The sequence below is a fragment of the Biomphalaria glabrata genome, chromosome 2 (assembly GCF_947242115.1).
Source record: "Biomphalaria glabrata chromosome 2, xgBioGlab47.1, whole genome shotgun sequence".
Lineage (NCBI taxonomy): Eukaryota > Metazoa > Mollusca > Gastropoda > Planorbidae > Biomphalaria > Biomphalaria glabrata.
Window position 1 is genome coordinate 42,359,539 of NC_074712.1, and position 24,209 is coordinate 42,383,747.

Genomic DNA, 24,209 nt, shown 5'->3' on the forward strand with positions numbered 1-24,209 from the left:
AGCCTCAAAGTGGCAACCGGATAGAAATGACTAGGCCAATAACGAAGAAAAACAAGACTCCCATTGAGACGCCTAAGGGCTGTGTTCATTGCACTGGCAGAGATTGAAAGAGAGCCCCAACATCCCAGTCACAATCCACATAATGCTCTTCTAAGAGCGTTCTATGGCTTGGCCTTTGGCCCATCACTAGTCCCGAGAGACTTGGGATAAGAACCACTGGAAACAGAGACGTGATCTATTTAAATCTGCTTGAATCTCTCCTAGAGGGATCAATTGTTCAAACAGGCTGACAGGAGCTTCTGTTGGCCTGGAGTTTCAAGAGTTCATGACTTAACTATTACAATTACAAATTTATTAAATATATTTATTTTGTTAATTAGATTACTATGCGTAAAAATTTTATTTTTGAAAACAGATTTACTAATGCCAAGAAAGCGAATAAAGAAGGACAAATAATTTGCTTCCCAGTTTTAAGTAGATCTATAACAGCATTCAGCACAATTAGATAAAGAGAGGAAAGAAGTATCGTATGGAAAATATTAGCAGGTGATTAAAATCAAAGGCTAAACTTGAGTTGAACATTAAGAGAATCCTCACTGATTCTTCAGCCAGCTTATTTGTAATGGACAGTTCAGTGGAGACAAAGTAAGTGATATATCCACTCAATGTTAACATCACAATCACAAGTAGCCACGTCAAGGTTCGTATCAACCAGAGCTTTGTGAGTTCATCTTTGTCTCTGAATGACTTCTTTTTATGATGACTGTACAAGTTTTCCTACAAGCAGGAGGAAGAGAAGTTTATATCTCAACAGATAATCATTATCTTCAAACATCATATCAATTATCAGTGTATTACTTGCATTGCTACAGTTACTAGGACAGGTCAATATTATCAATTACTAATGTACTTACTTGAATGCCTATAGCTTTCTTGGCAAGTCAGTATTATTACTAGTGTATTATCTGAATATCTAGATTTGCAATGTATTATCAGTATTATTTTTCATACGAAAACCAAGGCACTATGCAAGTATCTTTTTAATTATTCATTATGCAAATGGAAAGAAAAAAAGTTTTATTGATTAGAACAGTGTTTTTTAATAAATATATGTACACAGCTTATGATAATCTCAATTATAGAAAGTCTCAAAAATAGTATTTAATTCTTATTTTGATCCACTTAAATATGTAATCAGTCCACACTACTCAATTTTTTCTATCCCCTACCTCTTCCACAGCCAAGCAGCTAGTCACATTTTTTTCTCTAGAAGACATATCCCCACTTTTTAAATTGTCTAAACTTATTCAGAAATAATGCTGCTATTTATTAAGGGTGTAATAGCTTAATCTCCTGATAAAGTGCAACTTACACTTAAAAAAAAAAAAAAAACAAGAAAAACATAAAAAAACACTTTAGAAAAAAGTTTATACAAAGTGTAGTTGTGGCAATTAGTCTGGATCATCATGTAATTAAATTTGTAATAGATCTAGACCAACAACAATAAATCTGCGATTCAAAATATTTTTACCAATTGTTTCTGTTTAGAGTTAATTCATGCTTTTAGATTTCTCAGTATGCTATGATCCTAACACTTGTCTGAACCAGTTGGAAAAATGGGGGGAAGAAAAGGATATCTGGGTGAATCTTACAATAATTGCTTTTTAAAAGCATTTATAAAAAAAGGGGGAACGACTTGAATTCAAACTCATGGCTCAAACTTCCTCAAGCTGGCATACTAACCACTCTGCTAGTGAGGTGCTTATGTAAATAGAAGATTGTATAATTGTCTATTGTTTGTTTCAAACTTACTTTAAAGGGGGACATAAATTCAGTCATACCAATTCAGTCAAGTACAATTTCTTTCCTTTGTTCAAGATACCAAATGAAATAATTAATTACCTATAGTTAATCAACTAATTGGTTAATTTTTTAAAATTGATTATTGTGTTGTCAAGTAAAAGAAATAATTGTGCTCAGCTTGATCCGAGATTGGGTGTCTTGGAAATAACATACACAAACTTTTTACCAGACAAACAGACAGACAGATTTGATATAAGCTTTGTAAAAAAAAAAGGAAAAGGAAAGTAGTCAACAGAAATAGTGAGGAAATATAAAGACAGTAGACCTTAAATTCATTGTACAGGCTCTTGTGTTTCAGCAGGCTAGCCTCATTGCTTGTAATGCCATAGTCCCAGCCGCTGACAAACATATTGAAGTAACAGTTGATAGTTGGTCCACCAGCCTCAATGTAGTAGATTCTATAAGACCTGAGATAGCTGAAATTTAAAGCAATAATTTCTATATAGAAACACTTGATAAACTTTCTAATCAAAGTGTACAAATTAAACTGAGGCTGAGTAAAACAAGTACTTTGTGAAGTAGTTCACACACAAAAAAAACCATACATGTTGTTTACCTGTATCCTAAAATAATAAGACACAATATATAATAACCAGCACAAGTAAACAGGTAGACATATTTCATCTCATAGGAATGGCCTGGTACTAATTCCATTGTTTGGTTTGTGTAGAATCCATAATACATGATGGAGTTTTCCAGATAACCCTAAAAGAATAATTAAATAAAAATAGAATGTAATCATAAATACACCTTCTTAACACAATCGTCATCCCAAAAGCAACATATGCATGTCAGACATGGAAGTCATCTGCCTAAATTGAGAAAAGACTAAATGTGGCTCAACAAAAATGTCTAAGACAGATTTTGGGAGTCAGTTATATAGATCGGGTCTCAAACAAGGAAATCCTATGCCGAACTGGGAGTCAAACACTTAGTGAGGTTGTGACAGAGTGTCGCATGAGGTTTGCGGGACATGTTCTCCGACAAAATGAACTATGTATGCTAAGAGTTGCGATGACATAGAGGCCAATATGAGGAAAGCATGAAATGCACCAAGATATCTGTGTGTAGTCGCTGAATGAATTCTTTATGTTGTCTGTTGTATTTATGTGTATTTTTCTGTTATGTTGTCTTTATGTGAGAAACGAGTCCTTGTAATCACAACAAATTTCTGTAAGGATCAATAAAGCAGTCTTAGTCTTAGTCTAACTTGGTGCCACACTTTCATGAAGGACCGCAAAACAGTGCACACAATGTGGGAGGAGGCTTCAGACATTGTGTGTGACAGATCTTTGTGGAGACAGCTTGCTGCCCAATGCGCCGAACAGCGCAGGAGGACCTAAGTAATAAAGTAAGTAAGTATAAAACTAGTAGCCTTTTTTAACCCCAACATAGAAGACAAAGAAAAGAAAATTGTTACGATCATTTCACTAACAAATTATTTTTGTTTAATAATGTAAAAAAAAAAGAGGGATTACTTACACATCCAGTAAAGAGATCCAAAAAAGAGAAAGACACATCATCCTCCAATTTCTGAGAACCATACCAGCTATAGAGAAGAGCAGGAATTACTAGCAAGGTAAATGTGAACAAAAAAACTGGGACATTGATAAGGAGCACCCACTTTAGGAAAATAAAATAAGAGACAACACTAGTTCCAAAGCTCCCTTCAATTATCAGTAGATGTGAGCGCCACAAATCTAGTAACCTTTTGAACTGTCTCCATTTTAATGTAAAATACTTTGAGACCTGAAACAAAAAAAAAATGTTGTAGTCTAGCAAAGAATTCAAAAGGCCTTAATTGTAAATCTCTTTCCCATCATTGTAAGGAAATAAGTGTTTATGTTTGAAATGAATAGTTACTTTGTTAAGTCTGTATTTTAATAAAGGCAATCCTCTTTCAGGTTTCTTCACTTTCACCAATATACTGTGTCTGAAACAAAACTAATGTAAATAAAGCTAGTCATAGTTGTATTATAAAGAAATAATTTTTGCAAACACATTATAATGTGAAGAAAACCTCAATATATGGAACCTCTGCATATGAAAGGTGACATTTAAAAAATGTGACTCTGGTACAATCAACATTATCTGATGATGGCTGCCTGGTTGAGTGCTATGTGCTCTGGACTGTCCTCTTGGTGACCCTTAGTTTATACCCTATCCACTACCATCCCCCACAGTCCTAGGGGATGTTTGGGCTAGGATATAGCATTAAAAAAACTTTTAGTATTAGCATTATGGAATAAGGGGGAAAACAAACAATGCAAGCAAACTGTAAAACCTAATGATTTGCTGGACAAAAAGCATAAAAGCATCAGAAAAAAAAATGAAAAGAAAAAGTTGTATTAAAAAAACAACTCTTGTATTCACAGTTTTAGCATTGCCACCATTTCCTTACTTGATGTTTCTCTTTTTGCTTAGTGTGGTAGGAAATGTTCTGACAGCACTGTCCAGGTACCCACTCAGGTCAGTAGCAGACTGCAGATCTTGATCAAGGGAGCCCATAATGTCATCCTCTAGGCTGTCTTCTCTGCTCAATCTCAGAGTCATACGATGAGGTTTCAAACTTTTCTTTCGAAGCAATGTTCTTGCTGCCAAGTCAGCAACGTTTTCTAAAAGAGTTTTTTTAAAGTGTATAAACAATGTACAGCTTTGTTTGCTAATTACTTTCATTAAGTCTTGTTGTTATATATAGTGTTTGGCTGAAAAGATTCTTAAACATTGGAATTTTTAAGGGATACCGGTATCAGAAACCTTGACAAAAATCCTATAGTTTTTCTGAACTAATGTCTATCCAGCCTCAGCTAGGCAGCAAATAAAGGGGGTTATTATATACATCAGCTTTACTTTATTTAACTCTGGTAAGGTATAATACATAACCAAGCATAATCTTAACTACACTTCCATTTTTTAACAGAGGTATACATTTTTTTTTTAATACTCTTTAGTGACAAAAGAATTACAAAAATTACTTTTTTTTTTAAAAGACTTAATACTAAATTTAAAATTTCAAACCTAATTGTCTGCTGGGAAGCTTTTGAAGTAACTCAGCCATTGACCAATCATAGCCCCGGAAATAGTTTGTAGCTCCGATGGTCTTGAATTCATCACTAGCCGCTGAAAACTGTGACATGCTTGGGAAAATCTCATTACTCATTGGGTTTAAGTCAGTGCTAGAGCCAGATTTATGAAAGGCTGAAAATATTATTAGAAAGAAATTACTTATTAACACTGTTATAAATATAAATCATTTCACATTTAATTAATATTGTTGTAATTCTGCCCTGCACCAGCACACTATTAAAAATTGGACAGGAAACACACTGTTGATAGAGAGATAAAGTTTACATCTGCATGAAGCAACTGTGTGTGGCATTGTACATATCTGTCTTTTCCCTTTGCAACTTCTCATGTGACTAAAGAGGTCAATACTTGATATACATCTGCGCCATAGGTTAGGCATAGAATCTGTAATCACCAGGTTCTTTTGCACTTTCACCCTTCTTTCTACTTCTAGTGTGTATGCCATCTGCAGTCCAGGAGTCCATGTGGATATATCCAGTGTCTCTTTTTCTTATCTGTTAGTGTTAATTTTGAAGAGCTTCATGTGGTGTTTGCATACATCAGAATACCTTCAATGTGGGTGACCAGTAGATCACCATACAGAATGTCTGGTGGGAGTCGACCTTGTGGCATTCAGTGAACATAACCAAGCCAGCCAAGGCATTTACTGCTCATAACAATGTGGTTGTCCTGGCACCCTGCTCTTCGCAGAACTTCCTCATTGATTTTTTTTTTTTAATTTGCCACGTTATTTTAAAAATCTGCCTTAAGCATAGGCAGTGGAAGATATTCAGCTTTTTTTTCCTTCTGAGAGTAGGTCATGTTTCACTACCGAATAGCAGAGTGGTCATCACACAGGTTGGGTAGTCAGCAAGGTATTGTCCCACACTATAGCAAATAGTGAAAATAGAAACACTCAATAGACAATATAATAATTTGGGCTTTTTTGACTGATGGCTTGAGAGTCTTAAAGTTTCCCATTAAAAAGCCCTGGTTAGTGTGCTTGTATGTTTCCAAACAGGTTAAGAACCAGTGACTTTCCTGAATCAGTATCTTGTAAGTTGGGAACAAGCATAATGAATGTCCTATTCTGATGCAGTTAACTTGACTTATGAATAAAGCTAGCCTACCTATTCATCTGCAGAACATCCAGCATTTTTATTGTTTCACTCCCTTAAGAGGGTCCCAGATATTTACTTTAAACTAGTAGACCAAGTCACAAGTAATCTATAGCAACTATCTACCTATTAGTGAGATACCATATTTTCGTACATATAACCCACAGGTTATGCAAATTTATATAATCCAATGATAGCTGTGTGGGGTTTGCAAAATATATTTTACTCATAAACATAGCATAATGGAAACTATGGACATACTGGTGGGCCTTTATACCTCCTATAGTTCGCTGTGTGGTTGTGAAATGTCCATTAAAAAGCTTTATGAACATCTGATTATAAACATCAAGAAAACAAATAGTACCAATATGGCAGAGAATATTTAATATACCAGTAATCAATGGTGACTAGTAAGTAAGCAACATATAGACTACAATGCATGCAATACATCCGCACTCAATTGCCAGTCTCCAGTCTCACAAATGTCACTGTCCTTGCTTTGGTTAATGAAGCCACTGTCTTCTTCCAATAGGTGAAGTATGTTGGCAGCAACTCTTGGGTCATAAATTAACTCTTCACATGTGGGGTATATAAGGGTGCAGGTTGTATGATTTTGTTTTTACTTATTTTGTCATTTGTGCAGAGTATAAACATGTGTGGATTGTAGTGTATGCAAGATGTATGCATGAAAATATGGTACGGTACTGGAAACTATGCAATCTTGCGCCAAGTGTCATCTTTGCTTATACTGAGAAATGCTGGCCACAAAGTCTATAATTTGGCTAGCATTTCAACATTTCTTAGCTAATCAAACTGCAATGGATAATGCAGAAGCATCTGCTATTTTGACCCAGAATCCAAGGTAATCAAAGAATGTAAATGACTTATATACTCAGTATCACACCCAGAGTAATAGTGAGGTGATACAGAGCCTAGAATAATCAAAATGTCATTGTTATGGCTCTAAATTGATTTGGCCAATGCTATAACATTAATAGGTAACAAATCGTATCAACCACTGCAAGTTTTATTACCTGTTTCAGTTTCAATTCCAGAGACACCTGAGACATCAAGGTTACTCATTTTTAGTTGTTATTTCCTAATGGGAACTACAAAAAAATAATGAAATAAAGATAAGGTGTATATAAAATTACTAATGTCAGTTTTTTTTTTGGTTTGTTTCAAAAAGGTAACTTTGATAACCTTAGGTTAAAAAAGTTGCAATTATTTTTTGCTCCCAAGTGACAGGTATATATGTTTCAACTAATATCACCATCAGATTTGAGGGAATGTCTTGACCATGATTTTTGAATATTCCTTTTGTATAGTGCATCTTTCATGCTATTGCATGCACAGTGCAGTATGGTCCAATCTCTTTTGTGGTATTGCCATGGGGGAGGGGGGTGTTAGTTAAGAGAAGGTTTCCATGCTGACTTCGTGTTCTCAGGAAAAACAACTTATAGCTCAAGTTGGGATTCTAATTTGAGCCCCCTTGATAGGTAGCCTAGCTGTTTATGCCACTCAGCTAAATACATTTAAAGCTTTTAACTTTAATTTATAATAACGATACAAATTAACTACCAACCCACATACCAAAAAAAAATTCTAATCTTTATGAAAAATAAAAAATAACCTAAACTTCCTACTGGTTAAAAACTCTGCAAATTCTTTTTTTATTTTGATCTGTAAACTAGAACATCCCATAACATATAAATTGGTGATTTTCAAGGACATGGTTCACTGGTGAATGGTTATAAATATAAAAGAAAGAAAACCATAGAATAAATTTTAAAAATGCACAAAAAAGCTAGTTTTTGTGGTCAATGAAACATGCTTAACAAAGAGTTTCTAGTTCTTAACAATGTCATTAAGTGGGGACTCACGGTAGTGAAAATATGTTGGTAACAAAGGATTTCTTATTACTTTAAATCTTTAACTAAATATAAATAAATATTGTTATGAAAGATAAAACACAAGAAAAACCGGACAGATCACAATGGAAAATGACCTATGCCTGCAAATGAACATGACTTTTGTTTTGCGACAGTGAGCATGGTGGCTTGATGATGTAGAGGCAGATCTACAACAGCTAAGAGCCCAGGCATGGCATGGAGATGGAAAGCCCAAGATCGATCAGAATGGAAAGATGTTCTAGAGCAGGCTAGGGCCCTCCATGGGCTGTAGTGCCACTGGGATGGATGTTTTATAATATATGGAGATGTAAAAAACAACAACACATTTTCTAAACTGAACACCAATAGAATATTTTATAAAGGTTCCATTTACATGCCCTAATAAAATCATAGATGATGCAATAATGATTCTTCATCGATACCAGTGTTTTTAACCCCTTCCCTTTCATTTACAATACTGTTACAAGAAAAAAAATATTTAACACTTTTATATGAGTGCACTGAACAAGGAAAATTACAATGTATAAAACATATATAATTGACAACAGTGTGGAGAATTTAATTGCTTAATTTTAATTGCTATTCCAAATAGTCTATTCCAAACTCAATGATTCACACTTCTATTTATTATATAGCATATTTTTATCCCAATAAGTAGTTAAATGACTCCTAAAAAACAGCAAGAGAAAGAATCATTTTCACACTTAGACTGAGAAACATGGGCGCCTGCAGGGGGGTGCAAGGTGGTTCACTTGCAACCTCCTGGATTCTGAGCAGACAACGTCTAGCCAATTTTTTGCACCATCAAAAAATTATCTTCTAAGTACCAACTGTACAAGTAGTGCTTCCACTGAAGTACAGTTGTAAGGATAAGCTTTTATTGTAATAAAATAGAATAGGCTAATCAGGAGTTGATGGCTGACCATGTACCTTTTTTTTTTTTCCTGGCTGGCTCTAGTTACCCATTCCATGCTCTAATAGCACTAAGGAAGAAGGAGTATTTGTACAAATTTATTCTAGCATATGGAACAAGGAATGTGCCTTTACCTTTGTGTCTTTCTGAGTATTTCATTATATTTTGTTTTTGTATAATTGCTACTTTACTTTTGAGTCTTCTCTCCTGAAGGCTTTCTAAATTTAGAGGATGCATAATCTATTAAAAATTATTGGCCTAACCAAGGTTAAATAACATTTTAATTTAAATGTTATTTGATTTATAGAAATTTCTTTTATATAGCGTTTTTAGTCTAAGTTACTGGTTTACCATAAATAATATAAGTGGAATTTATTTGCTTTAGTTTTTTATGTTACTCTTAATCTTAATAACTAACAGTGTATTAACTATGGTTCGACAGTTACGCTGGGCAGGGCATGTATCTCATATGGGAGACGAAGGTATGCCAAAGGCAGTCTTTTTTGGAGAGCTAAAGATGGTAGACGTATAACAGGTGCCCCATGGAAACGCTTAAAAGACCAGCTTAGGTGCAAACTTGACTTAGCTTTAGCTGACATATAAGAGAGCACCTGGTTGCATGCGGCCTCAGAATGAGACAGCTGGAGGTCACTCACAAAGGCTGCACATTTGAGACCAAAAGAAAATCCGCTGTCGAGGACAGACATGAAAAGAAAATCTTAATCGACCACCGGTGGACAATCACAATGGAATGGTTATGCTTGCCCTGGATGATGATGTGGCAAAATATGTAGGTCACAGCTGGGACTGCGTAGCCACGGGAAATACTGCATTCTTCATTATTTAATTATTAATATTCGGACTTGAAGACACAGACATGAGTCATGAGACAAGCCTTATTTTATAAGTTATTAAATTAACTTATATTAAAATATTTATTATTAGATTTAGATCTAGAATCTACTTAAAGTATTAGTTAGTAATAACTAATTCAAGTAATTCTACCTAGTTAACCTAGCTACTAAGCTACTGCTAGGGTCTAGAGTCTAGACGACTCTAGAATTCTACTAATTCTATATATGAGTGTTTCTCCAGTACTGGTATCAAAAAGTGTCACATTAGGTCAAAAATTAAAATGGAAGATTTTGGTTTCATTTTAAGTGTATTCATTTCTTCACCCATTGTACTTTAAGAATTTATCAATAGAAAATGAATTGGAATACATACATTTCCTCAGCAGTGCTGGTAAAAGGGGTACCCACTATTGCATTTCAGGTGCATCACTGGGACACATTTGATGATTAAAGTACAACTAACTGTTAATTTGTTTGCTTTCTTAGCATAATTTGAATGTTTCTATTGTATTAAGCAGCTAGATAGAGAAATTGTAGTTCTTTAGCACTTACGTTATGTTTGCGCTCAATTTAAAAAATGGGACACCGTAGCACCTGTAACACTACTGGTAAAAGTTTTTAAAATAAATTTTTTATAAGAAAATAGAATTTATGCTATACTTGCATTGTAGCTAAATATATAGGCTATTATATGCTGCAATATCTCAACAATAATTCAAGCATTTATTATAACATAACTATTATATCACAAGATGTTGCGGGTGCTACAACGGGACACCAATATGAAATATATGTTTTTTTTTGTTAATACATGCTGAAATACAATTTTTTTAAAGTCTGTAAATACATAACCAATTATTCTTTTATCAATGATTCACAAAATAATTTTCTATAACCATAAATGAATGTACTAGACCTTTGTGTGTGTGTGTTCAATAATCATTTAAAAATATATTAGACATAACTGCCTCAAACATGACCTAATCATAGACTAAAGCAGCTTTATGACTTTCAATGCACCAAGAACAAGACCCAAAACTAGATTTACATATAAATTGAAATATAGAGTAGATTTAAATCTACACAAGACCTATATATATCTAGATCAAGACGTGTTTAGTGTCCCGTGAAGCACCACAGACAATGATAAAACAATAAGGTTTACATTAACTTAGATTAAAAAATAGTATTCTATGTGTATTTTAGATCAAACTTGAGAATAATAAGCTTAATTCTCATTATAATTCAAAACTTTGGTGAGAAAACTACTTATATCTAGATCTCTGAGATTTTCTGGTATCATTCAACATGAGGCGTTTCGGGTGCTACAATGAAAAAATGTGGGACACCATGTCTATTAATGTCTCCTGTTAATTACTATGTAGCCTTTTCCCAAGAAAATGGAGTTTATTGTGTACTAAGCAGTATCAGAGATACCATTAAGTAATTCCCATCTCATTAATAACTTTGTTTAAAAAAATATTGTTCTTTTTGTTAAGAGCGTTTGGGGTGCTTCACCTGGGACACCAAGACCTATTTTACTCAAATTATATAAATTTTTACAGTTTTAAAGAAAAATTACACTGTGTAAATTAATCATAGATGCTTTTAGTAACAGAGAAACAATTGGGAGCAGAATCCTTTACTTTGTCTACTATTGATAAAGGTTTAAAATTTCAAGTTAAGTGGGACACCATATATGTGATGCACCTGTGACGCATTTTTTATGGCAACATCTAAGTAATACCAAAGTAACTATAAAATAAAAAGATATAGAATAGATAATGCAATAACATTATATTGTTAACCTATTTCAGCAAAAATGTCTGTTGAATAATCTTTGCTTTTAGTAGAATATTACTTCAACCTAAGCCTGGTATTCCATGTTACATCAAAAGATGCCATTTTGTGCACTATTTCACACATTTTCTACAATTTTAAAATTCCACAATCCACCTTTCAAGCTAAAAATATCACAATTTATAGATAAACCATTTCTAAGTGAAATGAAAAGAAAATTGTGATATTTTAATAAGAAGTTTTTGAGTTATAGACTTTTTAGTGACCCAGTACCTATTTGTCACCAGTAATGGAGAAACACTCATATATTACCTATTTTAGGCTATATTATATATTTAATATTATAATATATGATATATCATATTCATATACTCATTACCTAGTCAGTATATTACATATTACATAGAATTCATAGATTGATAGATCTACTAGATGTAGATCTAACTAGAGTTTACTAGAGAGAGTAGAGGTAGGACTAGCTTCTACTAGCTAGATCCAGATCTAGTCTAGTATTAGTAGTATAAATCTAGCAAGAGTTAGGGTTGCAAGACTGTGTCTGTATAGACTAATAGTAACTAATAGAGTATATAAATTATAAATATATGGTAAGATCAGGTTTAGGCATTTATATAGTCTTACAAGTCTTATAGATTCTATACACTTTGTACAGAGCACAGATGATATGATTATTCCATTGTATAGTTTCTTCTTACAAGTCTTATAGATTCTATACACTTTGTACAGAGCACAGATGATATGATTATTCCATTGTATAGTTTCTTTTTTTTTTTATTTACATTTTTTTTCCGAGTTCAAATTTGCAGTTTTATTTCAACTTTGAAATAGAGTGGCATCCCCTTTTAACACTTTTTGTTTACATAATTATTTGATCAAAGTGACTTCATCTATTCTATAGTAATAAAGAGTCTAGATTCTATATATCATAATGTTAATAGATAATAATAGATCTAAATCTAGAGTGATATAGATTTTAGATCTACCATGGGCATGTGACTACCTAGTTAGGCCTACGAACTCGATTTCTAGATCTAGACATAGTTTTTGACATAGTGATAGTCACAATCACATAGACTTAGTTAGACTCGTACTCATACTCATAGTAATTACTTAGTATGATACTCTATGCCACTATGGCTATGTGACATGTCATAGTACTCATAGTCATACTCATACTCATAATACTGTGACTCATAGACTTGTCTGACTAGATACTTGTTCATACTTACTTACTAGATCTAGATCTAGATTCTACTTCTAGATCTAGAATCAATCTATCTAGCCTCTAGCCCGGCTGCTGACTTAGAATAAATCAAGTTAGATTAAATCTACTATCATAACTATGATAATATAAAATATAATCTAGACTTTGTAAAGGTTTAAAAGTGTAAGCAACAGTCTGGTGCTGGGTATGAGAACTTAAGACACTTCTCTGGCTCTGACTAAGGAAGATGTCAAGCATTGAAGTAACTTCACTTCAGTAAGTTTAAGTTTGTCTTTTATAAAATTTAATAAATAATCTTATTCTAAATATAATTAACTAGTCAACCAGTGGCGTAGCATTACTAGCATACGCTGCTATTTTGCAGGGCCGGCCTTATGTGACCACAGTGGGCTCCGCACTTATGCAACCGAAGTGGGCCCCGCACTTTCATTAGACCCGCGCTAATTCTAGGTGTATAAATTATTATATTAAACCATTGTATTTAGAAAAAGGTCTCAATTTATGCCCTGCCACGTCTGCCTAACATTAATGTCGCATGATCTTTAAAGGCCTTGAAACTAGGCATGTTGGCAGCTTCTTTATGAGTGTATGTTCTTTTAACCATTTTTTTTCTAGAACAAACCTGTCTGTCATGGTCGAAAATTTGTTCTGGTCGATAGGCGCCTTGCTCAATTATCTCATCCAGCACATAATAAAATTCCCCAGCTACCTCCATATTGGCACTTGCTGCTTTACCATGAATGTTGTGTAGACTGTATCAGCGTTGAAAGCAATAGAACTAACCTTTGCTTGCTCTGAATGTTTCGGTACACTCTTCTCCCTTACGTGCTTTTGGCATGGCAAAGATGCTAAGTGCCTTGATCTTTATGATATGGAGACCAAAGGGCATTTTCTTGCTTATTCAGCTCTTACACTTCCATATATCCCACAGTAATCTTTGCTCTGTCAATTTCTCTATAAGTATGTTTGAACTGGCTGAATGAGGAAATCCATGCTAAAAGCAAGTTTCTGAGTTTCTTAGCGGAAGAGCTTGTAGGAGTTGTACCTTTTTGTCAGCCATGTTGATGGGATACTTTTGATAGTAAAATTTAGAAAAAAAAAACTAACAAAGTGTGAGAAAGAGCAATTGCATTGCCGAGATGAGCTGTGTCAGCCCAGCTTATCATACACATCACACCACTGTGCTGCCACTGCTCCATGTACCACAAGAAATTATCACTCTGCCATCCGTCATATCTTTAAAATGTGGTCATATATCGGTATTATACAGAAATGATTATTTATTAAATTCCCCTCGTTAATCAGACCCATCGTTAAGTGAGGACTCACTCAGTGTACTGAATATGAGAAGATTTATATTTTTTTTTTTTCATTTTAACCTGCATGACGTGTAGGGCGTAATCATCTTCTATTTCAAAGTAACATCTGTATTATATAAGATAACCTTAGAGGTCTTTTAAAAAAAAATTTAAGGGTTTTCTTTTAACTAGTATTTTTGACATTTTCTACTTTGCAGATACTGGAAGAGCTGATAAAGTGATTACAGAAATGCACAAGTCCACATCATTTGTTTCTTATCGGTACAGTACCTCTGCTATTGGTCATATATATAATTTATTATTATAGTCATTATTTTATCGGAGGAACATGAACAAAATTATTCAAAATGATCAGATGAAACTCTACAATTGTCAATCTAAGGATTGTTTTCAAATCTTTTACTTAGTTACTTGAACTTTGTACATTCTTAAGTAAGATAATAACTTTTTTGTGTGTGGATAAAACAAATATATATGATAATTGAAAATGGACTCGCACAAAAAAATTCACCATCGCTATCTTTGTGGAGGTCTTTCTAAATTAAAATCATCGACAGAGCATATTGATACAATCCTTGTAGTTGGAGACTGTAATTTTCCTTGTCATCGCACAGTGCTGGCAGCCATGTCCACTTATTTCTGTGCCATGTTCAGTTCCGGAATGAAGGAGAGCCATGAGAAGGTAATTACCCTGAAAGGAATTTCACCTACTCATTTTGAAAAAGTCTTAGAATTCTTATATACTGGCAACATTGAGTTGACCTACGACTCTGTCGTGGATCTCCTTCAGATCTCATCCATGTACCAAATAGAGGCTTTGCAACTAATTTGTGAAAAGTTTTTAGCCAATGATATTTGTATTCAAAACTGTATCATAAATTGGAAATTGGCTTTATCATACAACAGTCCATTGCTTGAAGAAAAAGCTTTTTGGTTTATGACAGAAAATTTCCCAGAGTTAAAAAAATCAAGAGATTTTTTAGAGTTGAATAAAGATGAACTGATCAGATATATTGATGCTGATCATTTAAATGTAGAGAAGGAAGAAGATGTATTAGAAATGGTTACTACCTGGTTAGATTATGATTTGGAAAGAGGCAATAAACATGTGCTGGAAATTTTCAAATTTTTACGCTTGCCATTAATGGAAACAGATTTTGTGAATAGAACATGTCAGAAAAGCCTATGTGTACAATCAAATAAAACCTGCCTGGAATTTATCCAGAAAGTTGTGAAAGCTAATCAGAATTCAAATTTTTTGGGACTTGAACTTAATCCTTGTATATTCAAACTCAGGAAAGAGCATGCTTTAGTGATGGTAGATGGTAGGCGACAGGAAGTGTTTTGTTTTACTTTACATAGTAAAAAATTGTATTTCTTGGCCAAATTCCCTTATTTTTCCAATGCTAAAGCAGCTTGCGTTCATCAAGGGGACATCTATGTTTCTGGAGGGTCAGATGAACAAACAAAAATGGTAAAATTTGTTACAGAGCAGAACAAATGGGAAAATTGTAGTGATCTGATAGAACCTAGATATTTTCATGTCATGCTGTCTCTTGGAGATTACATCTATATCCTTGGGGGGTATACAAAAAACTCAGCCAAGAACCCAGTAACGGTTGAGAGGTATGATCCTGCAACTAATGAAATCACTACTGTTGGAGAAATAGCTCACCCTGCTGGAAAGATATCAGCTGCATCTTATGGGGATGTTATTTTCATGTTTGGTGGAAGTGAGAATTGCTATGACTATGTAGATAATGACATTCACTCCAAGCCCACAGTATTTCATAGCTTTAATACAAAGACGAATACATCCTGCTTGTACAGTAATATCCCAACTATCACTGTTGGAAGTCAAGCTCTTACAGTTGATGACACTGTTTACATATTCAGTCCTAATGGAAATATATTGACCCTCTCAGAAGAGAAGACCCCAATAATCATACATGTCCTAAAATCTTTTGACCATCGTCATTTCAGGGTTGTTAACCATCATGGTTGCTTCTTCATTCTGCAACTTGCAGCTCCGAAATTTCATGATGAAATTCTGGTTTTGTCCTGGAACCCTCAGACAAAAGAAGAATATGTTTTACTCTGGGATAAGCTTCCTAGAACTCTTTTAGATTCTCATTGGATGAAGGTAGCCATAAGTAAGCAGCATTTGCGATATGAATGCAACCGAAGATAATGTTTTAGTGCTTGTCTTAGTATTAAGTTTGCCTTATACATTTTTTATAGTTTTAATATCTATCTCTATATACATATATATATTGTTATATTTTACAATTCTTGGAATGAGTATTTGTGTATTTTATAGCACAGTTTTATTTTGTCTAAAATGTTTATTGTTAAACTGTTATTTCAACATCCATGGGATCTCCTTTTTTATGTATACAAAATTCAAAATGACCATATGCTTTATTAAATACCTGGTATTGATTTCTATTTGTAGGGGTTACCAAAGATAAGTCCCCAAACAAAGCAGATCTAGGACTCATTCTCTTATTATCTTACTTGACAGACATCAGTTAAAACTTATTGTCAATTAGTGTTTGCATCCAAAGTTTTTACAGTGTATTTGTACAGCTTTTTCAGTTGTATTTTGTTCAGTTCTCTATTATCAAAATTCCATTTCTTTGTAATACTATGGTATTAAATTTAAGAGATTCTACTGGAAATAATGCCTTGTGTGGCTCAAAATACTAGAAAAATCTGCATTTGATGGTCACTTTCTATATCAAAAGATACCATCATTATTATAATTTGTTTTTAGTGTGCAGTGATGTCTCCTACAGAGTGCGTTTGAGTGACATGCATCTTATTTTATTCTTATGTACTAAATTTGGACTCACATGTAATAGTTTTAATTAGGATAGCAGTTCTGTTTTTCAAACCTTTTATGGAAAAGCAAAATATTGTCACAAAGACACAAAATTAATCACTCTTGATGTTTTAAGTATCTGTACCAGTATACAAGCTTTCAACAGCAAAACTTTTCTTTGTGCCTGATAGTCTTTGTTTTTACAATAAATGTAGGATGCTGGTCAACATTTAAAAAAAATTTTGTGAGCTGTCTACTTAATTTTTTATTATAGAACATCTAATCTCATCAATTTTATGTTAAATTTTTGGTGGAATGATTATTGTCCAATTTGACTGTTAAAAACCAGTTCAAGGCCAATTCATGAACCCTTTGTATGAAATGTCCATTGTTGTTTACTTTTAGTCAATGTTTTATAATCAACAACAAAACACAATATAAAAGTCCACTAATAGTACAAGATAAGCATCAACAATAAAGCACAGTATAGTTGTAGATCAAAGTTGGCCTTGGTTTAATCTGCCAAGACTTTGAATATAATAAGCTATTCAAAGCAAGAATGAGAAATCATAGCAATCTTCAAACACATTGTCAAAGATATCATACTCATCTTTCGAATCAGGAACTTCATTATTTAGAATAGACATCTTTATGGGTGGTACTGGTGCTTTAAAGTGCAATGTTTGTTTCAAAGCACAATACCTATTATTTGATTTTTTTTTCTTTATACACACACAAAGATCTTGATATAAGCGAGATTTTATGCCCTATACATAAGATATTCAATTGAAATGAAGCTCAAGGATTTGAGATGTAATGGGTTATGATTATATAATGGATGAAGCATTACAATTAGCTTCTTAGGCAGCCTTATCATCCTCATTAAATCCTTGACTTGTTTATTTGGAGTGTTGTAAAAATATGCCCAAATATTTCTCCATTCTTCTGATTTAAAAGACATCTACAGGAGCTAAAAAAAAAAAAATAACAATCTTGTAAGTATTTGCTAAAGCTGAGTTCTGGCCATTCATAGGTGAAGAAAGAGAAGAAAAAGAGGTGAATGTGAACATTTTTTTTTTTTTAAATTTATATGCATCTACCTCTAAGTATATTCTTGAATCATGACATGATATTTGGTAGTCTATTCTTCATGGTAATAATTTATATTCGGGTAGTCTATATTCAATGTTTACAAACTTTTCAATTGCTTACTACATTTTGTTGTTGTTGGTTTTATGCCTTTTTATATAAGACAGCTTCTAATGTTCTTTAATTCAACTTTGTAAGTTTATGAGTATAATTTTCAAATATCAACAATGGGGACTGATATTTTAATTGGAAAAAAAAATAGTTAGTAAAGAAACTTCTATTATTTTAATTTTTAACACACTTTTTTTTTTTTTTTTTTTTTTGTTATAACTCCCTTTTTTGATTCCTTCCTTTGAAATAGAGTTGCACTTGATTTGTATATTTACTAAATTGATGTCTTTCTTTTATGATATGTAAAGTTTTTTTTTATTTGTGCAATATTTAAGTTATTGGTATTGTTGTTGTTGCTGTTTCCTTGACTTTTTTTTTTATTTGAGGGGTTTACCCCAAGGAATGACCTAAATGATCTAAGAATTGGTAATATTAGAAATTAACTTTGGATTTGTTAAGTTTTGTGTTGTTGATTTTTTTTTTCTTTGACAGAAACTTTATACAGTTTTGGTCCACCAAGTGATATACTTGTCTTTCATCTTACATTTTGTTTTTCTTAAAATAAAAGTGGCCAAAAAAAAATTTCATTAAATTTTCTTTCATATTTGCAATGTACAATGATTGCCCACAGATCAGTACAGAAGTTGGCAAAGTGGATTTCCAGCTTTAAGAAAATTTACATGAAAAAGGTTTAGTTGAATTAATTCTAATGTAAAACCTTTTTTCTTTACCTTTTCACGTTACTTTGTAAACAATATTTAATAGTAAACTATAATATATGTATGTATAAGTACAAACAATAATAAAACTATCTAATAAAATATTCAGAAAGATACAAAGAAATTTAAAAAAAACAAACATTTTTCTCCATAGTAAAGAATAAAGAAATGTTCTAATCAATGCAAATTCTAACAAGGACCAGGTCACTTGAATCAGAAAATCAATGATAACATAGTTGATATAATATGTGGGCTGCATGTTGTAAATTCATGTTTGTAGGAATAATTCAAAGCTTTTGATGTTATTTGTTGCCTGTTTCTTCCTGCTCACTTTTCCAGTCTCCGTTTATGTTGACCAGTAATTCATCCTTGAACTGATGTGTGCATAACTGAACTGATGTGTAGTCAGCTCTTCTGTGTGCCTTGTAGTTAGTAGAAGTGTACACACACACTTCTTTTAACAGTTGCCTCAATCATAGAAATATTGTTCTTTATTCAGTGTGATACAAACAAACAAACAAAAAAGAAATAAAATAAGGGAATGTGGGGTAGGAATGGTAGAATTTTTTTTTTTAAATGCTAGATTTGCCTCCCTTAAGTTTAAACCTTATGCCAAATTTTTTCTTTCCAGTTCATAAAGTCTAGTTACTTGACCAACTGGTCTCATTGTCTTTTATTTTGTTCATTCTAGAAATATTTTTAGAGAATAATGGTTAATATTGATATTAAAAATAAATGAATCTAAAAAAACATTTTGGTTGCTGAGTAAATGTATTGTAAATACAGTTAATATTGAAAATGGAACTATAAAGAACTATTAAAAACTTGTGTATATTCTTATTGTGATATGTAAACAGTGTGAAACTTTATTTTACTTGTAATTTGAGTTTATCTTTAAAGTATTGAATTCTAAAAACATTTTATATATTATGTGATTATCTTTAGTTTCCTTTTAAATCCTCTACATGTCTGGTATTTAAAATGGACTTTATTTCATTTTGTCATATTTAACTCACAAAGACATCCATTTCAATGTATCATATTCATGAATTTCTGTAGAAAGATTTTTTTTCTCCAGATACAGAATTTACATGAAAGAGAAAAAATATTGTTTAAGTTTATATTTTTTTGAAAAAAAAAAGTTTCTTTTGCTCAAACATCATTTTGTATGCCTTTTGTGATTTGTATATTTTTTTCAAACAATATTATTGTAACTGTAATACATAATCACAGTTTTACATATTGGCATTATCTTTTGTTATGATTGTAACGCATCAACTCAAGTGTGTGGTTACAATTTTTATGCTCATGCAGAATTTTTAAAAAACCTGCTGAGTAATATAAAGGTTAATAGATATGAAAGTATATGATATACCTGGTACTATTAAAATATATTGGTGCTAAATAAATGTATTGATAGAAACCAGAAACTATTTTGTTTCTTTTTAGTTTTACCACCTTTTTTTTCTATTTAGTTAAGTTAAGATAAATGATCTGTTTATTGAATCCATTTTCCTCCAAAGTCATTTCTATTTCAAAAATCTTCTATTATAAGTTGGAAAAGTCTTTTTTTTTTTCCATTTTTAAATTTCACTTGTATTTTTTTTTTTATCATCATTGCATCGATGCATATTTTGTATTTTCCCCATTTCCATTACTTCTGAGTCTAAAAGTAAAATAGATATGGTAGATCAGAACTAGATATGGTAGATGAGAACTAGAAATGGTAGATGAGAACTAGAAATGGTAGATGAGAACTAGAAATGGTAGATGAGAACTAGATATGGTAGATGAAAACTAGAAATGGTAGATGAGAACTAGATATGGTAGATGAGAACTAGAAATGGTAGATGAGAACTAGATATGGTAGATGAGAACTAGATATGGTAGATGAGAACTAGATATGGTAGATGAGAACTAGATATGGTAGATGAGAACTAGAAATGGTAGATGAGAACTAGATATGGTAGATGAGAACTAAAGTGATTAGTCCCTGAGACTAAGATACATGAAGGAGATGGGATAACTTGGCTCCTCTGCACCTTGCATAATATGTGCCCACTGAACTGGTGAGCTTATCTTCATCACACCACATGAGGTTTTGGTCAACACTTTGAACTGCTAATGCTTTGTCATTTTATCAATTATCAACAATTTTTCTTTTTTTTGTACAAAAATATTTTCACGAGTTTTTTTGGGTGTAGTGATTTTTTTCTTCTTTATTTAATTATATTCAGTTTTCAATGTTTGAACTATTGCTTTTGTATTTGTGTGTTAAAAGCCAACAAATCTTCAATAAATAACAGAATGCAAAGTACCGCTAGCTTATATTATCTTTTTGATAGAATCATTATGACTTGTAGCACCAAACTGCTGGTAGACAACAAAATCGATGCATGCATATTATATTTTCATTTGTAACGCTTGAACTTGAATAACTTTTTTGGTGAACAAAACTAAATAGAACTTTTAGTAAAATACAGACAGAATAAACTTTTGAAGAAATGCAATAAATAGAGTAAGGGTTAGTAATAATATAAAATGGTATTTTAAACAAAATCTAACTCACTACAATAACACGTCTTTTCAGTTTCACGTGCTGGGGTCGTCTGTCTAAACTCAGAATCACTTCTTCCCACCGTCAACATAGAAACACACACACTCCATAACAAGAATGTGACTTTTACCCACACATTTCTAGACCGGAAAGAATGAAAACTTGATTTAACGGGGCCACTTGATCCAGTCTTAACCTGTTTACGCAGTCCTAAATTCATTGCAGCTGACCACTTTGGGCGGCAGATGTACCAGCTAGCTCATGTTGTTGGGGGTCACGTTGAGAACGTATGAACAGAACTTCTTTGTTGACTAAATATACCAATATAGTCGGATACGACCTAATCTTTACAGTTGCAGATTGAGACCCTTGCATTGCTGAGCTTCGTGTAGACCGTCAAGAGCGAACTCCCGATAACGAAGTGTGTATCTACAAAGGGAACTGGCGAACTCCTGATAACGAAGTGTGTATCTACAAAGGGAACTGGCGAACTCCTGATAACGAAGTGTGTATCTACAAAGGGAACTGGCGAACTCCTGATAACGAAGTGTATCTACAAAGGGAACTGGCAATTCGTGAGGAGAAGTGAAACTAGACTCCCAACTCATTTGTAGGGTTTCTTCGTTCATATTGGGTTTATTATCATCTACTTTGGTTTGACAGAAGCGATACTGAGGTGGTAACTGAGGTGAGAAATCGTACAACTTTTGAGTCATTGGCGAAAAATGGTATGAAATTCCGGTATTCTGACTTAGGTGTAAATGGTAAACAGTATTGGGTCAAGCACCCAGCCTTGGGATAAACCAAACCTCAATATTGATCTTCATGACACTGTCAATTAAACTTCTGCGACAGTTAGGGAACGTTTGGTCTGGACCCGAGCCACGTTAGAACAGATCTTGAAAAAACCAAAGTGGCAGAAATCAGCATCTCATTGTCTAGCGTATCAAAGTCACTGACATGACCGGCATCAAAAGAATTGATAATATGACCTACGTGAGCATTATGGAGTATGTCATTTGGTATGCTTACTCTGATCACAGTTGTCCCGTTGCTAGAGCGTTTTCTATACGAGGATTTAAATTTCTCCAAGGAACTACAATAAGCAAGAAAATATAAAAAGACTTCCTTATTATAACAAAAACAATTCTTTGGAGCATAATTTATCAGAATGCTATTACATATACAAATATATTTTAGTTGAACTTGGCATTATATTAAAAATTTACAGCATCTCTCTAGTTTTACTTGCACATTGCCAACAACAACCTATTATTTTTTCTTGTCTCGTCTAAACTCTTTATTTTTCCTACTTGGAGATCTACTCGATAATAAAGACCTCTTCGCTTGTGTGCCCTTTTTACTACCAAATAAAGCGGCAAAAGAAGACACTTTCTTGGCCTCGATCTCTGGCGGCTCTGCTCTGATTATTTTCACAGACTTTCTAAAGGATTGTGTGTTTTGCTCTGACAAAAGGTTCATAATGACACCAATACTTCCTAAGATGTGCCTGTATTCTGTCATTTTGTTTTTATCCACTTCGCTGGGGTGAAAATGGCTAGCGACTCGACCTTTTGTAAATGATGTCTGCTCTAGTAAAGATAGCGCTTCTGCAGTTTTAGCTTGCCAAGGTGGTTTGTTATTTACCAATAATGAATGTCGTTGCATTTCTGTTTTGTTATCTGGTCTAACAATGTTCGCAAGTTCTTTTGGTTTTATTTTGTTTGCATCTACTTCAGCGGTATTTTTTGTGACAATGCAATGCGTTGTCTCGGGAGAATCAATGCGGTTTTGAAGTTTTGAAGTATTCACGTGTCTGTCTTTTCTGGAAGAAAAATGGTTAGAGATTAAATCATGTTTTTGTACAGGCTGGACTTGGCTTATTTCTGACAAGTCTCTGTGTAGCTCTTCATTCAATGCTGGAAGAGAACAACAACTTCGTTGCATTGATCTACGTTTTGGGTGTAACGTCGGCTTTCCTTGCACTCTGGCTGCATTCATCATGTCCTCAAGTCTAAATGCTGCAGCCTTTTTCCGTTCAAATTTTCCGATTTGGGACCATTCTCGCGGAGTTCGAAACAAGGAATCGCTGTGACCTAAAGACGCCATTCCTTTTCGGTGTAGGTGCTGAGCAATATCTTTGTAGCCCAGTCTTCTAGCAAGAAGATATGCGGTTGATCCCAGATTGTCCTCGACATCTACAGAAACGCCAAAACGATTATGGAAAAGGGTTAATAGCTCTACTAAAGGAAGATTCCCCGTGAGAACTGCATGATGCAACGCTGTGTTGCCGTCTTTGTCTTTGTCCATTAAGTTCATATCTCCACCAGCTTCTTCCAACAAGACTCGAACCTGCAAATGTAACCAATATGAATGTAAATAGTTACATTTGTGAATATTACGTAATAATTATCACAAGAACACCAAAAGTCAATTAATTTTAACGGGTCAGTTGGTACCCTAACGATGTAACTCTGATTTAAAATGTTACCATTTTTAAATTAATGATGAAATATCTATGAAGAGACACTATAAATCATTTAGATCAATTTTACAAAAGTCACATTGATTTTAAAGCTATGCTATTTATGACACTCGACTTGATAGGGGCCTGTCGTTTCTTATCAGCTCTGGATTAACTCATTGACTGCTGTGTTTTGTTTTAAAAAAAATGCTACTTTTTTTAAAAAAATAAGAAAATGTTCCAAACATGGCTAAAACAAAAATTTATTGTTTAAGTACCAATGATGCTATAGTAACATATTTGGTATCAAAGTAAAGGTAAATGAATGGAGAATGTGAAAATGTAAACATCTTTCT

General features: G+C 33.2%; 3 protein-coding genes across 8 annotated transcripts in view; 1 reads left to right on the top strand and 2 right to left on the bottom strand.

The window, feature by feature from the left end:
* Positions 1–12,311, bottom strand: part of LOC106068823 (transmembrane channel-like protein 5) — a 33,327-nt gene extending 21,016 nt beyond the window's left edge. For 4 of the 5 annotated variants that reach the window (XM_056020668.1, XM_056020667.1, XM_056020670.1 and 1 more), the window contains exons 1-9: positions 12,167–12,311; positions 7,082–7,156; positions 4,882–5,061; positions 4,265–4,478; positions 3,727–3,796; positions 3,346–3,612; positions 2,420–2,568; positions 2,129–2,279; positions 598–777 (exon numbers count right to left, since the gene is read on the bottom strand). In XM_056020668.1, the coding sequence (XP_055876643.1) occupies positions 598–777; positions 2,129–2,279; positions 2,420–2,568; positions 3,346–3,612; positions 3,727–3,796; positions 4,265–4,478; positions 4,882–5,061; positions 7,082–7,130 (1,260 nt within the window). In that variant the 5' untranslated portion in view covers positions 7,131–7,156; positions 12,167–12,311. The remainder of the gene's footprint in view (positions 1–597; positions 778–2,128; positions 2,280–2,419; positions 2,569–3,345; positions 3,613–3,726; positions 3,797–4,264; positions 4,479–4,881; positions 5,062–7,081; positions 7,157–12,166) is intronic. The other variant, XM_056020671.1, reaches the window with a different exon arrangement.
* Positions 12,312–12,389: 78 nt separating this feature from the next.
* LOC106068821 (kelch-like protein 24) lies at positions 12,390–18,265 on the top strand. Its single transcript, XM_013228311.2, has 2 exons — positions 12,390–13,025; positions 14,287–18,265. Exon 2 carries the CDS (start codon positions 14,577–14,579, stop codon positions 16,278–16,280), a length of 1,704 nt encoding a protein of 567 aa, XP_013083765.2. The 5' UTR covers positions 12,390–13,025; positions 14,287–14,576; the 3' UTR covers positions 16,281–18,265.
* Positions 18,266–21,147: 2,882 nt separating this feature from the next.
* Positions 21,148–24,209, bottom strand: part of LOC106068822 (uncharacterized) — a 33,185-nt gene continuing 30,123 nt past the window's right edge. For both annotated transcript variants that reach the window (XM_013228312.2, XM_056020674.1), the window contains exon 4: positions 21,148–23,741. In XM_013228312.2, coding sequence (XP_013083766.2) covers positions 22,662–23,741 — 1,080 coding nt within the window. In that variant the 3' untranslated portion in view covers positions 21,148–22,661. The remainder of the gene's footprint in view (positions 23,742–24,209) is intronic.